Below are 18,024 nucleotides of genomic sequence, written 5' to 3'. Positions count from 1 at the left end.
ACATAATGCACCTTTAAAGTACAGAAAATGCCAGCACCAACGAACAGTGCTTAGTTTATATTTTTAATATTTATATTTTAGTTTATAATTTTGAAAATGATTAAACAAATCAGTGAGATTGTTTTGCTCAGTGATGTTCGGTATAACGGGTATATCAAAATAAACATACAAGATTATAATAAACAAATTTAATCCTCGTATACAAGCTGCTGTTATATAAGGACATTATTTATTTAGACAGCATGAAAACTGACAGATGGCAGCAGGAAGGTGTTAAGGCAGGATTCAGTCTTATACTGCTCCAGGTATCTCTGGACACATGGCTACAACATTAATATGATCAGCTATAAACACATAAATTACCAACATTGATAGAAAAATACTGTTAACCTTACAGACACATTTCATGTATACAGTGTTCTCAGGATTGCAGCGAGGCGGCTGAACACAAACACATAAGAGGAGCTGAAGACTTTGATTAAATGAAAAGGACAGTTTTTATCATCTACTGGTTTTAAGCTGGTTAATAACACGGTTCACATACAGTAGTCTGATATACACACAGTACACACATCGTTCATATCCAGCCCCAGTTTATCAGTGATAACAGTCACAGTTATATGATCAATATCTTACATGTGATCAGCAGCAGAGTATTACTGTTTTACTGCACTGTAGATCCCTAAAGTCTACGTTTGTGTTACTTGGTGATGCGGTGAAGACATCATCAGGTCTGTCACAAGTATACGATGTAGTTTTCGGGTATGAGGCCTGTTTTGCCGTTGTACGTCGCTTGAAGCCAACCTGGTTCCACAGACGGGTACACTGCAGACACAAACAACTCAGTCAGCCGTCATATATAAAGTCTCATCCTATAGAATGACTTACAGCTGATTTCAGAGAATTTCCTGCTGGTTATGTTACGATACCACAGCTTTACAATGAACTGCACATCCCTGAATAATCATAATATATGATAACTACAACTGTCCTGCTATTATTAATATTTTCTTTATATCAATTGGCAACCAAGCATGATTCAGGCACACAGAACTTTATAATCATTTCTAGTCCATATGAGGTAATGAGGTTTGCAAAACATAAAAATCATTTGACAATGAATCACAGGAAACAGGTTAAAATACAACAAAACTATTTGATTAACATTTGTGTTTCATTGATTGGAAAGGGGTAAAAAAAAACAAAAAAAACAATCTGAATTTAAAGTATCTTAACATTTAAAGAGAAACACAGAAAACACTGAAGGTTAAGAAATAAGTTATTATGAAGGAATAAATACAGACCATACAAGATGTAGCACTAAAAGAGTTGGTTGCTGAATTTGGGTTAAAATTAAGTGGATTAGACAGTTCAGGGACAATTTAGATGAGATTGTATCACCAAAACATATGCATTACATGGAAAATGATCCTTCAGGTTACATTTAAGAATAAATCAAAACACACTGAATGTGGCACCTAGAACCCCATTTACACCTGGCAAAAAATATAATCTGGATACATTATGTGAATAAGGAAAAAACGTATTTTAGTTGCATGACTCATTGTGATCTGAATGTGTGCAGGGAAAGCCGGACTACATTTAGAGGGGGTTGGACTTGCAATGTGATTGGATCACTATTGAGGGTCTGAGGCCAGAGGATGTCTTGAGGCAAACTGTGAATTTTGATTCAGGGCTATAAAAGTTGTGGATACAATCCGACCAGTTGAAAGTGAAAGGTCACCTAACTCCACCTCTTCCTGCTAACTAGAGCCAGGCTCACAAAAGAGTAACTTTGGTCCATACAGCAGCAACGTTATAGACAAGTTAGCTAACCCTGCCTAACTAATTTGTAGATCGAGACACAATCACAATGCTGGAACAATCAAGATAATGAGAAAACATCTCAATAGCAGGTGTAAATGGATCAGATGTTACTGTCCCGGTGATGTATCCAGATACAGATCATGTGTCATTAAGAGGGGAAATGAAAATTGTACTGCGAGTAGTTTTCTTACCATTTGAGAACAGCGCCCCCTGTGGAAAACTGAGCTCATGGCTGTGCTCTGCCTCACAGGAGTAAAGAGCTTTTGCCTCCCTGAGAGAAAGAAGAGAAACAATCAGTGAAATGATTTATGGGGTTCATTAAGGAGGATTGTTTCACAGTAAACCCCAAACTGAACTTACTTTCCCGAAGAGCAGATGTCTAATGCTGAGGAGAACACTGAACTCTCACGCTGCGGTAGTCTGACTGATAATCTGTAACACACAAACACAAAATTTACTCTTCATGCATTCCTTGACACAATACAATAATAAGGTTGTTACTGAGAGAGTATGCCAGCATCTTAAAATAGTTAAATGGTTTCCTTCCTCCTTTTAAGTACAAAAGTCGAACCTCTTATTTGTAACAACTCAAAGTTTCAGCAAAACTGAACTAGTGGTATTCAAAGTTTAGTATTTCATTCATGGGTCGGAGGAGAAAACCAGAGCACATGGCACTTTCTTTAGTCCGCCATGTGCTCTTGTTTTCTCCTGGACCAAACTTTCCACATCAATTACACAGACACTCACACTGATCCAGGCTTCTGGTAACCGTTGCTGGATGCGGTGGCTGCAGAGTGTTTGGTGGTCAGATCGGAACCACAGCGGATGTGTGAAGTTTTCCGCACGTGGGTAGCCTCATGTGGGTCCAGCGACATGAGACTCTGTACCGATCCATGACAGCTTTTGTAATCTGCAACAGAACAGAAGAAATCAGAACTGGACATAAAAAAAGCTGAGTGACAGATAATTATCCTTATAGAGATGTACGCACCCTCAGAGATGTGTAGGGAGGTGAGAGAGGAAGATTCGGAAAGCCGGTAGGGAAACAATGAAGAGGAGGAGGAAGAGGAGGAGGAGGCAGTCCTATACATTTTTCTGTGCTTCTGAGGAGAGGTAGAGTCCGTCACTCTGGTGTCTGTGACAGCGGAGGAGGTGTTTTTTTGATCCACTGACTGAGTGCTCTTCAGAGAGGAGACAGACGGCACTCTCTGAACAGGTCGAGTCTCCCTGAGAGAGGAGGCGCGCTCAACTGAAGAGAGGATGGATGAGGAGGCTATGGAGGGAGATCTTGACTCTTTTACAGATGACAAGGAGGCGGTGGAGTTTCCTTTAGCAGACAGTGTCCTCTCTGAAGAGAGTAAAGAGGACGTGGAGGAGGACACAGAGGAAGTCTGCTGGGCCGGAGTGAGCTGGGAGGAAGTCCAGGAAGAGGAAGGAGTGAGGTTAGGGGAGGTGGCAGTGTCTGTCGGGTGTTTTTGATCATTCCCGTTTGAGGAGTTGTGGGACGGGGAGCAGGAGGAAGCTTCAGGAGGAGACACCTGCGCTGTGGAAGACGAGCTGGGCTCCTCGGCGGGAGAGGACGGAGGAGAGGTCTGAGACAATCCGTTCTTTTCAGACGAGTGTGAGGACAAAGACTCCTGGCTGCCCATTGGAGTTGTGCCGGGGCTGCTACTGAATGTGTCACCTGGAGGGACAAATGGAAGCAAGTCAGATAATAAAGAGACTGAATGACAATGACTGCATCAAGGTTAGCTTGGTCGAAGCTTTAATAGTCTAGTAGTTCCCTACCTCGGAGGTCGGCCCTTCCAAAGAGTCTCAAGATAAATCTGCAGGGTCGTGAGATTATCTTGTATTGTATGTATTGGATTCCTTTTTTGATTATTCTCTCATCTTTGCCATTTTTAAATAAAATACTGGATATCTTTACCTCTTTGGGCGTCAATAACTAAATGAAACCATGATGGGATATCAGTCTTTGGTGGAACTGCTACCAACTCACAGACTTTTTAGGACAACTTATGTTTTTTTTAAATGTATTGTCTATATCTGAAGTAAAAACATATTAATGGACGGTAAGCTGCATAATGACTCACTGTCGTTGTCTGCCAGGCAGAGAGCTGGAGGGTAGAGACGGGCTTTCCTCTTTCCAGACGACAGACAAATGGCCTTGCTCCTCCGAGGAGTCGACCGTGAGGACGGAGCCTGAGGTAGCGGCACTGACAGGTCAGGCGCCTCACCGAAAATCTGGCAGAAACATACAACGTACATGTCCGTTAGGCGTGTGTATTTTTATGTTTATGTGTGTGTGTGTGTGTGTGTGTGTGTGTGTGTGCACTTGTAAGCACACCTTGTGGTGGTTTTCAATGATGATCTCCACCACAATGTTTTGAAACTTGATGTTCATCATAGCGGCCACCGTCTCTTCCTGTGACCTCATCAGCGTGGGGCCGAATATCATCCCCAGGTTGGACACGGTCATCAGGTTCTGGTCACTGTGAGAGGACACCCTGCACGCACACACAGACACACACACAGAAACATAATGAGAGATGCACTTCTAATATCATTTAACAGAGAAATAAGAGACAAGTGTGAAAATAGACTGTAGAATACAACAGAAATGCAAATAGGAAAATAATTTGGAAAACAATTGCAGCCCAAGTTTAATATCATACTTGCTGAAACAAATCTTAAAAGTTGTCCATTTGTAGTATTCAGTTTTCCGCTTTGCAATCATTCTACGTCCAGATTTTAATCTTCATCACTTCATAGTGTTTTAGCCAACTATTTAAAAAAACATGTTTATTTGACTTCCTGCCAGACAAATCGGCTGCCAGACCTCTATAATGAAGCCAGCAAGGGTTTTATGTTGTGAGGCTGACGTTCCTGTCAGAAAGCTGTAAACAGGAAGATCTAGCTGCAGATACCCCTCTGCAAAAAACAGTACTTGCATGAATATAGAAAAATATCCCTGGTTAGAGCATTTTCAAATATGTTTCTAGAAGCAAAATAGACATCCTCAAGGCACAATAAAACCACTTTGTGTGTTAATATGTACATACTTGTGAAGGTGGTTGGTTAAGAGGTCTAGCATTGCTCTGTTTTTTTCTGGTAGTTTGTGTACAAGAGCGTGAATAGCTCTCACTCTATACTTCTGGTCATCATACTCTGTGGAATAAGGAAAGAGTACAGAGGGAGGGATTCAGTGGTGAGAGCATGTGCGTCCGCTTGTACGACATGAGGTAGTAAACAAATTCAGTCCAAACGGTGCGAAATAACCACAGATTGTGTCTATATCTTACTTGCAGCCTTGATGAATTCTTTATGTAGTCTGTAGGTCAGTAGTGGTTCTGCCAGACACCTGTATGCACATTACAAATCATTAGTTCATAACTCATGAGAAGAGTTATTTAAAAAGTCCACTTTGTACTGTTTGTTACCTGAAATAGTTCTTTAAGCCACTGGTGATTGTCTTGTTGTCCCAGATGTCTGCGTCCAGCTGCATGTCAGCCGGAGCTGTGGATGCTACAGTAAAATAGATAATAAATGATTTAACTGCACTGATGGACCAGATAGTCAGTGTGCTGGAATAAAACTTCCCAATGCAGAAAAATAACGCCACACAGAGGAAAGCAGGGCGTTTCTTACCAAACACACTCGTCATCAACCGCTGCACTTTGGAGTTGACTCCTCCAGTTCTGTACAGTCCCAGGGTAGTGAGGCCTACACAAACATGCAGACATGTTTTAACAAATGTAACAAATCAACAATTAAATATATACAAGAATTATTTTTCCCAAATGAGCCATTTAAGGGGGAGGAATACCTCTTGTTTCAACCAGCTCGATACACTTCTTAACAAAGTTGAGGCCAGCTTCGTTGAGAAATGCTGTAAAACAAAAACCCATACCTTTAACTACATTTCTTCTACATAGCAAGACATAATGATAGATTAATTAGCATTAATCATTATACTTACTCTCCTCCTTTTTACTGAGCAAAGAAGGCAGAGTGTAAATCTGAACGTAGAAAGAAAAATGTAGTTTTAGTATGATATAATAATAATAACATCTAATATACTGTAGGACAACAATATGTGCAGGCTAGCCTTGCTACTCTGTGGTATTTTTTATTTAATGGAGGACATATTCATACAGGTTCTTTTCCATCCATTGCCTCCATCCACAGCCGCCTGTTGGCCTCAGAGAGCGCCTGCAGGGTGATGACGCCATGTCTGCAGAGAAAGAGAGATCATTTTACCTGAGCACAATCCAAAAGAAGCCATATCTCACGTTTGGTAATAAAGATAGTCAAGTGTCATGACTCTCACCTCTCCACCACCTCGATGTCGAAGCAGAAGCGTTTGTCGATTGAATCCCTCTTCCTTCTGACACATGAGCGCAGCTTGAACATCTCAGGTGTGCCATTAACCACGCCGTTCTGGTAACATAGAGATGTGTTTGCAATATGCACTCAACATTGTTTTTTTTTGGCAAGTACTTTTCACAAGTGTTGCTCAATATATTTAGTTTTGGCCCCTCAACGATATACTTCTTCAATTAGCATCAAAATCAACAACAAAATAAAGCCCCTGCTTAAACCTAACCAACTATGTGATAATAATGTTTCTGATTAATACTAAAAAAGAAACAAATGTCTGGGCTGAATTTGAAAATGGTCAGCAGTGATGAAACGCATCAAATATCTACGTGGTTGCTCATCTGTGCTACAAGCTCACCTGTCTGCTGGCTGGTCTGGACTCTGTGTTGCTCATGGTGAACATCTTGGAGCTTTTTTGATAAGTACAGTAGTATCTGGTCCACACACTGCCCAGTGGACCTGTAATACATGACACGCATTTTCATGTCTGATAGTGTAAATCTGGCATTTTGATTTTCCTCACAGTATTAGTGAGAGAGAGTGTTTTTTTGTGTGTCTCACGTTTCTCCTGTATGTACAGATATCCCTCCATTGTAAAGCAACTGGGGGCTTTGAAGTCTTCCTCGGCAGAGCGGATCCTCTTCATCAGCCTCTCAACCTCGGCACGCGTACTTTCAAAGTTGTTGCGAGCCTTATCAACATACACAAGCATTAGGAACTACGTTGAAAAGAGGTTCTGATACATATTTATATGAAACATACTGTACGACTAACTATAGCTGTCAAACAACATACAACGTGTCTTAATACAGGTAGTTTTTGCAATGAAGATTATCGGAGCCCTCTTTTTGTTTAAGTAACACACACTGATTTCTGTGCTAGACCAGGACTTCTTCAACCTGCGGCTGGAGGCAGCTCACATTGTGTGTTTCAACATGCCAGGAGTATCAGGTGTGTGAGGTTTCCAACTGACACTGACTTTGAAATTATTTTCTTAATGGCTTAATAGGCAAGTAGAGCAGTAGAACAAACTTTTTATAAGTGACATCAGGTCCAGATTTGGTCCAGAGGTTTACAGTAAATATAAACACTTACATTCTGCAAATTGAACTGAAGCTGCTGCTTGTAGGGTTCAAACTCGCTGGCCAGCTCATAGCCTTCATGGTAGAAAGTAAACAACCCCTGCAGGAAGGCTAATAACTGAAGAGCAGAGGGGGAAAAATGTTGGAAAAATGTCAGCTCGGGGCTTGGGAGTGTAATGAGAGGATTACAAAAGAATGATCATCAGTCATCTGCTCAATCAATCAAAATAGCCTCTATAGGAGAAAAAACCCCGAACTTTGCTGCCCTTGTTTACTTTACAACAAAGGGTTTCCCTCTCTGTCAGGCGGAAGAGATATCCACGCAGGAAGTGCTGCTACAGCAACAGGAAGTGGGCTTTACTGATATCTATCATTAAAACATTTTTATCACCAGCCAAACAGTGTGTGTAATGTGTGTTTTCCAGAACCGGGCATAGCTGTCTTTCCATGATCATGTCTACATGTACACACATGGTCATTACTTGCTTGGCTTGAGTTATGACTTGGTGTTTACATCACTGTTTACAAAACAGACTTGTCCGTCATATTTTCCTGTGGTGAGTTGTTGTGCATTGGTGACTGTGTTTTCCCTATAAAAGCCCAGCAGCTCAGAAAATCAAATGACAACTCAAAATGTGTCCCAGCTTTAAATTACACACTTGAATCGGGCTAAAGTTGCATATAAACGTGATCACAATGTCTGTGTACGAACTCACCGGCTCAACAAATTCAAACTTCTTTCTCTCCTGCACTTCTTGGATCTTGAAGACATACTGCAGCGATGCATCATAAAACACCTGCCTGTCCTTACTCATCTGTGAATCAGCCTGCATCAAAAACAACAACACACACACATACAATACTTTAAGTTACCTCACACATGTGGGAGCAAGCTTGTGTGCATTTTTATTGACCGGACTACCTCATGTAGCTGTGATTCCTTCTTTTTGGAGGAGATGCTGAGGTGTTTCTCCAGGACAGAGTAGTACCTCTCTGTCTCCTTGTCAAACTGCTTCTTTCCCTCCTGAGGAAGATGAGGATGTGAGCGATTAATAAAAGCAAATTGAACTTTTACATCTGCTTATAAAGGTGTTTAAAATTATTTTTTTTAACATAACAAAGCGAGATTTTCACATAACACTACTTGAATATATCTTCATTTCAAACAAATCAAATCAAGTTTTATTGTCACAAGGTATAGTGAAACTGTCAAGCTCCAGAATTGTTTTTACAAATAAAATAAAGATTGACCTAAATATATACAGAGGAAATAGATAGAAAATAGATTAAAATTGTGTCTTTTAGGAAAATCAGATATGAAACTGCCCAGCCCTTTACATTTTGTTCACCAGGGCTGATATTTTTTGATACCATTGCCAAAATGAAATTCTTTATAAAAATTTAAATTAAGATATATAAACATATTTTTATACAAACACTTTTTTGTTCATCCCTACTTTGGTGTTCTTTCACCAGAGTAGGGATGCAAATATTTAGCAATTTCTTTAATTGATAGTCGGGTGCCTTAACAATCATATATCGATTAATCATTAATAATAATATATGAAATATGTTGGATGTTCTTTCCATCAGAAAACTCTTTTAACCACTGATATGATCTATTGTTGATGTAAAATCAAACCAGGCCATGTGCGTATGTATGTATATGTACGTGTGTTCACCACATGTGTATATATGCATATATGGGTGTGTATGTAAATATATGCATATATAATATGTGATTTATTAATTGTACATATAGCATATTGAATTGTATATAGTTAGATGGGAGCGTACGAAGGTACACAGGTTCAGGAATGGAAGTAAACTGATCATGATTAACTACTGAGTTGTGTTTTGTTTTGTTTTGTTTTTTATTGTTTTCACATGTCCGAAACACATTTGCATTCATTCATTCATTCATTCATTCATTCATTCATTCATTCAAGGTACTTGTAGATGTATTTGTGCCCATCTCTGATTGTCGATCAATGCATTTTTAATCAGTTAAATTCTTAATGGTGATTAATCGATTAATCATTAATCATTAATCATTAACATCCCTACACCAAAGTAAGTATGATTTATCCTGTGGGGACTATGAATGTCTGTAGCGAATTTGTTGGCAATCCTTCCAATAATTATCAAAATATTTCAGTCTGGACCAAACTGATGGCTCCAACTGACTCACTCTCTAGAGCCCTGTTGCTGCTGATGCTAAAAATAACAAAAAAATGCCACAAATCTACATTGAAGTTGCTGCAACTCTATAAATACCGGCACAGTATCTCTATATCTGATCTCAAGTGACAAAAGTTGAGATGGTTTTTGGGATGAGTTAACCAGCCTTGAGGGACGAAAAAGCTACGAGGAAGTGCAGTGGGTCCATTAATAATCTAAATGAAGAGACACTGCCAAAATATTTAGGACAACAGCTATTTTCCAAAGCAGCTGCAGCTCCAAACTCCACATGTTGAGCCACATTTTCTGGCTCAACAACACCAGTGTGAGGATGTTCTGCTCACACACTCCTGCTACATTCAACAGGCTGAGGAGTCGCTTCATTCAACACCGAGAAGTGAGCTGTGATTTCACTTTCAGGGTTAGTCACAGGTGTGAAGACCACTTCTTTTTTTTTTACCGACTGCGCGGAACTGCTATTTGTGCTGTTATTTCAGTCATTTCCATGGTAAAAAAATAGATGAACTGAATTATAAGACTTGAGACAGCTGCTGAAACCAGACACCAGACTCACTTTGTGTTTATACTGCCTCACTGAGTTCAGATGTCTCTCTGTCTGTGACGCGCTCCCTGTCTTCCCTCTCAGCGTCCGTTCCCATGACCTTGTTACTGACACTGGACTGTGATCCATCGTTTATCTGCACAAATTGAATTCTCTGACCACTGACCAAGAGACCAACTGAGACCAGAGCAGAGCAGGACAATGTGTCTGATCACCACCCACAGTGTCAGACAGCTGTAGCTTCAACATCAAGCTTAAAGAACTAAACTCTGCTGGCCTGAGCAAAGACTGTAATGTTTTAAATATTATCTGTTATTTTTCTATGTAAAAAGTTAAAGTAAAAGTTAACTGGTTAACTAATTTGTGTTCATAATTTTACTCAGATATACCTTAACAGCTCCAATCTGCTCCTTACGAAACCTCTCGAGCGGTGAGATCAACACGTCATCAGCGTTCTGGATCTGAGAGAGGAAAAAACACAGCAGTCAGCTCAGTGCGTCATAACAGAAAATATCAAGACTGGCAACAAAAACAGCTCAGTCACTGCTCCATGAGGGCTGCTGCTGCCTGTTAAAACAGTTTTTTTCAAACCTGATTATAACATAATAGGTGCTTGTCCTTTATTTTCCTGAAATTTATGTCTTAAAGATAGAAAATTCTTGATAGTATTGTTTCATTTGGCAGTAGATGTTGACATTAAACACAGAAAAAGCTTCTCAAAAATGTTGTATAAGAGCAAATTTAAGGCTGAGATTTACTATCTATTGGATGTTGATCTCATCTAATATTCTGCTTAACTGGAAGCCAAGCTTATTCATTGATTAGAACGGAGTTGTCGAAGTATGTAAATGTTTGTGCAGGAAGAGAACAAGGTTCAAACTGAAACAGCTGACCTCCAGAATGAAATCTCTCTCACCTTGTGGTTTATTTACTTCTTGTTTATATACCAAAAAAACTCCAGTTTGAACACATTACAGAACTGTCCAGTTATGCAAATACTGTGGTAATAGTCAGTTAGTTTATGAATTTATGCTTCTTATCCGACATTATGAGGATGATGATCGTTGAACATTTTATGGTATTTGCTCATGGTTGCAATCCAAGCTGCAGAAAACAAGACTAAGAGTTTACAGCCATGACAGCTACTCTGTGAGGCTGTACTGAGGAACAGCACAGCATGTTAGCATGCAGCATTGAGCTAAATGCTAACAGGCTCACAATGACAATGCTAACATGCTTATGTTTAGAAGGTTTGTTAACTATGTTCACATCTCAGCTTGGGTGATGGAAATGTCTAACAACTTAAGCTTATTTTCATGGTTAATCGATTAATAATTCTATCTATCTATCTATCTATCTATCTATCTATCTAAATAAATGCTCATTACAATTTTGAAGAGTGCAAAGTGACGTCTTTAATTAGCTTCTTTTGTCAAAACAACAGTCCAAAACCTAAAGACTCCTCATTTACTATCATAAATTACAAATAAAAGTAGCAAATCATCACATTTAAGAAGCTGGAAAAGTCTGACATTTTTGCTTGAAGAATGACCAAACAGATTGATTTATCAAAATAGTTGCCACTTAATTTTCTTTCGATCTTTTGAACAATGACTTGACTAATTGTTGCAGCTCCTATGTCATTAGTTCCCATAAGCCAAAATATCGGACAAAATCCTGAGGGGGACATGAATGTGTGAACCAAGTTTCATGACAAACCATTTAATGATGTTGAGATATTTCAGTATGGACCAAAGTGGTGGACCTTACTACCCACCCACAGCCTGACAGACCCACACTGCCTCTCCTCGAGCCCTGCTGCTAGCATGGCTACAAATCTAGATGCAAATACTCAAATAAAAACAGAACATGAGCGAAACAGGAGTTTTTCCAGTATAAGCAGCGACACTACACATCATGTTGGGCTGATGCAAAGCACTTCAATAAGACTGAGGCGTGAGCCGGGACTATTGTAGAATGTGCTCTCTGTGAAGTCACGCTGCTGGAAAACCTCTAAACCTAAATTAATTACAGTACAATTGTGGGAATGTTTTTGCAGCAGACCGTACAGCATTATGACAAACTTGTGGTGGAGACTTGAGTCAAGCAGTAGAGAGAGCTACAGCGAGGTTATCAGAGCTCACTTCAGCTCACTACCAAGCAAGTGCCCAAAAAAAGGTCTGCTTTCTTTGTACCCTCCTTTTTTTCCACCATACAACAATGTGCAGGATGAAACAGAGCACAAAAAGGCTAAAGGGCATTGCCAGATCACAACAGTAGTTCTTTCAGGTTGAACAGGTACCGGCGGTATTTCCCATTTGCTGGAATTGCCCTTTAACTCAATAATGATGGTATTATTAGAGGTTCAGAACTCTGAGCAGTGTTGCAGTGGAAAGGCATACAAAATACACACACACACACACACACACAGGGAAAAAGAAAGAGAGCGAAAGCAGACAAATACACACACAGGACCCTTTTATGGACTTTCCCAGGCAGTCAGGGCTCTGCTCACGGTCTCACAGGGGAATTGGCAGAATAGGTTCCACATGGTTCCTCTGTAACCAGACCATGCACACAGCCACAAAGGCACACATAGACACACACATAGACACACACACACACACACACACACACACACACACACACACACACACACACAGAGGGCTATGCATAAGGTAACGTACTCTGCACATACATTGCACATGCGCAGAGGTTTGCCTACACACAGACTCCAGTCACTGCCACACAAAGGCCTCCAGTTGATGGAGGGTCTGACTGTGAGTCAAAGACGCTTTTCCAAATCGCCATGGAGCACTAACTGCCACTGACACTGCGTTTTCACAACAAATGTGTGAATCAGGCTTGCGGGAAAACCAGATTAGGACAAGAGCTTGAGGACGTCACAGTGATGAATCAAGTCTCTAGACAAAGACTAAGTTTCAATCTGAAACCCTGGTGACATCTGTAGAGTCGTGCGCATGATGTGCATGTGAAGTGACAACGAAATAGAGAAATAGAGTTGCAACACAACTGGTGGACAACAGACAAAGGAAACTATTGGTTCAGTCTTTGGGTAAGAAGTGGCTTTTGGTCTAATGGCGTAATCAGATCAGCAATGTCATTCAGAGCAACAACTTAAACAAGGGGAATTTTTTCTACATAATTTCTTTTGAAGTCTTTGGTTTCTATTCCTGATGGAATAAATATAACCGAATCATAACTGTTTCATTTATGTCAGTTATGCAGAGAAGGAAGGTGTATAAGGACAAAGAAAAGTTTGAAAATGTAAAAAATTGATACAATACATAGAAAAACAACTTTTGTTATTATCCATTCAAAGTAGAGCTCAACTGATACTGGACCTTTGGGGCTGATGCCAAAATCGACAGTCGGGAGTAAAGAAAAGTCAATATCGATATGTGTGGTCGAACACTTGTGTCAAAGATAAGTGTATAATGGAGGCAGGATATTTTATAGTTTCAACTTCATTGTCCAACATGACATGAGGGCACTGAAAGGATAAACGTCACTAGGAATTGAATAGTAATAAATTACCCCAAGCAATTTTTCTGAGTCATGTTTTATAAAAAATAAAAACGTTTCATATATGTGCATATCAGACAACATATACGCTGATACCGTTACATCTGTGAAAGGCCAATTTTGTCTGTGACAGATATGCGGTATTGGTGTATATGCTGTGTATGTGGTGTATGAGCCAATATGAAAGATTTTTTAAAGAATATAATGCAGAAAAAGAGTTTTAGGATAATTTCTATTTATTAAATTCTCAGTGAAGTTTACCGTTTCAGTGCACTGATGTCATTTTATCCTGCCTCCGTTACATATGTTTGTCACAAGCGTTTGATATTTACATTTGAGGGATCATTGCTTAAAAGGTGTATATCAGCCAACATATGGATATCAGTATGTTTTACTTACTAACATCGCTATCGGCATCTGCCCCAAAAATTCGACATCTGTAAGGCTGTAATCTCAAACACAAACACAAACAGAGAACACATTTTCTTACCAGTCGTTTTCTCTCCTCCTCCATGGTGCTCAACAGCTGAGAGAACTCCTTTAAAGACTGAGCTGTAAAAATAAATCACACACCTTTGACGTGGAAACACTCATATTTTACACATTCTGCAGTTTCAACTCTCTTAGTTTTCTAGATCATCAGGGACATTTTCATCTCACCAATACTGATTTCATCATCAGTCTCGGCATCTCCGATACATTCAAACTGGAACTCCTGTAGAGACTGAGAGAACCGCTGAACAGCAAGAGAAAGACCTGAGGAGACAGAGAGAAGTTCATTTAAAGCAGGTACGATAATTTAATTATTATCAGCTCTTATTTATAATAGAATTTCAGTTTTTTCACAAGATGCACAAGAATGCTCTTGGCATGAGTTTGCATATTGCCTGTTATTGGTCCAACACAATAAAAATCATCCATTCCCCTACAAGCTACAAGCATAATTTATTCTCTCCTGTAATAACTATAATGTATTTTCCAAAGCGACTGGCACATCATCCAGTGCCATCCGCTGCCATCATCCACTTCGGTGTCAAAGTCTGATATAAACAAACAGCCACTCCCTGCAACAAACTCTACTTTACAACCCTAGCCTCAGACGACTGTGTTTACATGTCCAAACAACGCACCAATAACAGAGTTTAATACCACCTTTGAGTCTCGAGGGTTGCATGAACACTCGAGAACTTACATGACTGCATTCTCTCACTCACACACCCATAGCACTGCTCTGCATCACAGGCATTGTAAGGCATTACTTTAATCTCAACACTGCCTTACACATGGAGAGTAAAACCATTAAAATGTCCTTTAGTAGCAGTTTATACCAGAATTACTGCATGGAGATGAGCAAAAGGAACTGGTTCAACAAGGATGAAGACACGATTGCAATTTGGCATACATGTTCCACAAAGGTTCTGAGCGGAGGGAAAAGGTTTACAAACAAACAAATCTAATTAGAGATATGGAATATCTCTAAATAGATCCATCTTTGCTCACTACATCTAAACGTTACTAACCCCTAGGTGTGACTACAGGTTATACACTTCTTATTAAACTTAAACATGTGAAATTATCTGTTAACTTATTGGTATCAGCCAGGAGAAGCAGGTAGTTGTTGGTTATCTGTATCAGCTGAAAAAAAATTACATATTGTGCGTCCCTAATTGAGCCCTTAATTCTCAACTTTTTAAAATGTGCATTGAATTGTGTTCAAATGTCTTTTGTGCATTTATCTACATTCTGCACTCTGTATGTTTCTGTTGCGTGATGTCAATGCACACAGTTTGTGGTCAGATGCTGACAAAATTTTAATGTTTCTCACTTATGACATTCAGTCTTATTGAAAACGCTATTTGCTACGTTAAAAAGATTGATGTGAGATGAACACACTGAAAACTAGAGTTTTAAAAGGCTTTCTCTTGAAAAGAGACTTTCCTGTTAGTAAAGGTTGTAAATGTTAGCATATCACAAACGGCAACGGCATTGTACGATGGTAATATCATCTTGTGGTGGTTCTGGAGGCTGACACGCCAGTGTCCTGTGAGCAGTTCTGTAAACCTGTTATTGTAAACAATGCAGTGATCATGTCGCGGGGTCACAGAGCAGTCGAACACACGCAGCATCTGATGTGTGTAAAGCAGGCTGTAGCAGGATTCACACCAGTGACCTCAACCAGCAGGTGAGTCAACCGCAAGCAGCCACTAAGGGTAGGTGTATCTGCAGTAATTAAATTACAGTAATTGAAATAAACTACAACCAACTGGGAGGTACCTGCTTTTAGAAAGTCTTGATCAGCTGATAATATATGAATATGACAGCCACCATCAGACCATGTTAAACATACAACTTTCTAGTTAACACACTAATCTATGATAGATTACCTGTCATCCAAATGTTTGTTTATTGTGTGCCTGTTTTACCTTTTTTTGTTTTATGAGGGTACAAAACAAACTCTTCCTTCATGGTCAGTTATTAAATGTCAGTCTCCATTCTAATGTATAGTCATTACACTGCTGTGCACCTTTAATGTCCAGACCTTACTATCTATTAGTTCAACTCTATTCATGGTTGATTAGTGTGTTAAGAGGAGGATGTGGGGCAAGGCTACACAGTGTGACTGTTTTGGTGACACATGACCCAAAAATCTGTCCAGTCCGACAAAACATTTTCATTGGTCACACTGGTATGTCTGATATCCAGCAGGTCAAATAAAAAAATGTAATATATATATATTTTTAAAACCTACTGGGTGTATAAACAGTTGCCTTTAAACAAACTTTAGCCTATAAACATATTTTCTTTAGATTATTTTGTAAACTTTTATATCTTTTAAGGGTTTTCATAAAATCCCTGTGACATTTGGGTTTGATTTCTTTATTTATTTGAGTTTGCCAAGCACTTTAAATCACTTTGTAACTTTATTCTTTAAACAATTGCTGTATTGCACTTTCTTCTTGCGTGTGCTGTGATTTAAATGAAGTTGTTGAGAAGATGTTAAGAAATTAGATTAAAATGAATAAATGGGTGCACCTAAATTATGTGTTAGGGCGCCTACATGCAAAAGTTAGGCACACCAGTGTCGAAGGTTAGTCTGGAGCCCTGTGGATGGTGGGGTCAAAGACAGGCACTCAAAATCAGCTAGTAAAGCCCAACCTCTCTATGGAGCTTATCATGTCAGGTAACAATCGGGCTGAAATGATTACATGTCACTTCTGTCTGTGTTACATAATTGTAAATGGACTATCTTTGGGTTTTGTGGCATCCGTCAGACAAAACAAGCAATCTGAGTGACCTTGGTGAATCTTTTTAGACATAATGCCTCATAAAAATAACCTGCAGATTAATTCATAATGAAAACCACTGTTACTTGCAACCTTGGTGGATACAGTGCAGGTTAGAAACTGTATCTCCCAACTGCAAAACAGAATATAAAACCAGACAAAGACATGTAACATCTAAACCTATGAAGATGAGTGAATTATCTATCCTTGTATCATGGTATGTACACAATATCCTTTACACAACACTGTAACTACCTACCTAACTGTGCTGCTCATATCATCCAAACACAATCCAATGTAATAAGCTATTAATGTAGTCTAAACACTGGCTCTGTGTGAACTGATGGCCATGGGCTGCCCTCTTTATCAGGCAGCAGACCGTGGAACAAGCTGAGTAGCTTACTGCAACACGCACTTTCACCCCCCAAAACAAGTTATTGATGAGCGTGTACTTACTTCTGAGTGCAGATACGAGCATGTTTCCATCTTTGATGAGGTCTTTTATAAACCTGTTGGTGCGCTCCAGCTCTATCTCATGGCACTGCAGCCGCTCTCTGAACTCCGGACTGTCCAGGAAAGAATCACTAAACTCCAGCGTCGGCAGACCCATCGATAAATGAATGCACACAGCTAATTATTAGATAACCAAAGTAAGAGTCGTTATCGCTCCAAAACAGTGCAATTCAAGAGAGAAAATAGTGTCTCAACGTCCTCGGAGAAAGTTGCTCAGAAGTTTCTCCCAGCTCCCTTTTTTCATGCCTTTCTCTCACTTTTTTCCCTCAGAACTTCCGGACACTGGAGCGCAGCAGAGTTTCTGACACAGAGAGTTTAGCTAAGCTACACGACGAGCTGTACGCTGCTTCTCTCGCCTTTTTAAAACTATTTATTCATCTACAACGTCGCCCTGACCTCATTGGGGCTCTGTAGTTGTTTCAGAAAACACTACCAGTCGCGAAAACACATCCGAAGAGCTCAATGTTGGACGTGTAAAAGTTGTCGGCGGAGGCTGTGTTGCTAACTCCGTCTACATACTGCTCTGAATGAAGGCTTGTTACTATGGGAACGAGAGACTCCTGCTGGCGCGTGCTGAAATCAGTGCAAAGTTAGCCAAAAATGTCTGAGGAGCTCTTGAAATGTCTTCAGGTGGCAGTAAGAGCTGATG

The 18,024-nt window shown here is 39.8% G+C and overlaps 1 protein-coding gene across 1 annotated transcript; it reads right to left on the bottom strand.

The window, feature by feature from the left end:
- Positions 1 to 210: 210 nt before the first annotated feature.
- On the bottom strand, positions 211 to 17,910 carry arhgap42a (Rho GTPase activating protein 42a). The gene is made up of 24 exons (XM_084373583.1): positions 17,319 to 17,910; positions 14,239 to 14,334; positions 14,069 to 14,130; positions 10,422 to 10,493; positions 8,212 to 8,313; positions 8,006 to 8,116; positions 7,303 to 7,407; positions 6,769 to 6,898; positions 6,566 to 6,666; positions 6,158 to 6,267; positions 5,983 to 6,061; positions 5,807 to 5,846; positions 5,654 to 5,716; positions 5,476 to 5,550; positions 5,268 to 5,352; positions 5,130 to 5,188; positions 4,890 to 4,995; positions 4,175 to 4,334; positions 3,921 to 4,071; positions 2,819 to 3,511; positions 2,575 to 2,737; positions 2,188 to 2,259; positions 2,019 to 2,098; positions 211 to 825 (listed from the first exon to the last, which is right to left on the bottom strand). Exons 1-24 carry the CDS (start codon positions 17,470 to 17,472, stop codon positions 737 to 739), a joined length of 2,958 nt encoding a protein of 985 aa, XP_084229709.1. The 5' UTR covers positions 17,473 to 17,910; the 3' UTR covers positions 211 to 736.
- Positions 17,911 to 18,024: the final 114 nt, after the last annotated feature.

The sequence above is a fragment of the Pagrus pagrus genome, assembly GCF_965226575.1.
Source record: "Pagrus pagrus genome assembly, chromosome: 14".
Lineage (NCBI taxonomy): Eukaryota > Metazoa > Chordata > Actinopteri > Spariformes > Sparidae > Pagrus > Pagrus pagrus.
This window is presented reverse-complemented; position numbering and strand designations above follow the sequence as displayed.

Coding starts and splice junctions, on each gene's coding strand:
- arhgap42a (XM_084373583.1), bottom strand. CDS start 17,472: ATGGGTCTGCCGACGCTGGAGTTTAGTGATTCTTTCCTGGACAGTCCG. Junction 8,314..10,421: donor AGCAGATTGGAGCTGTTAAG/GTATATCTGAGT, acceptor CATCTTCCTCAG/GAGGGAAAGAAGCAGTTTGA. Junction 5,847..5,982: donor CAATGGATGGAAAAGAACCT/GTATGAATATGT, acceptor TTCTACGTTCAG/ATTTACACTCTGCCTTCTTT.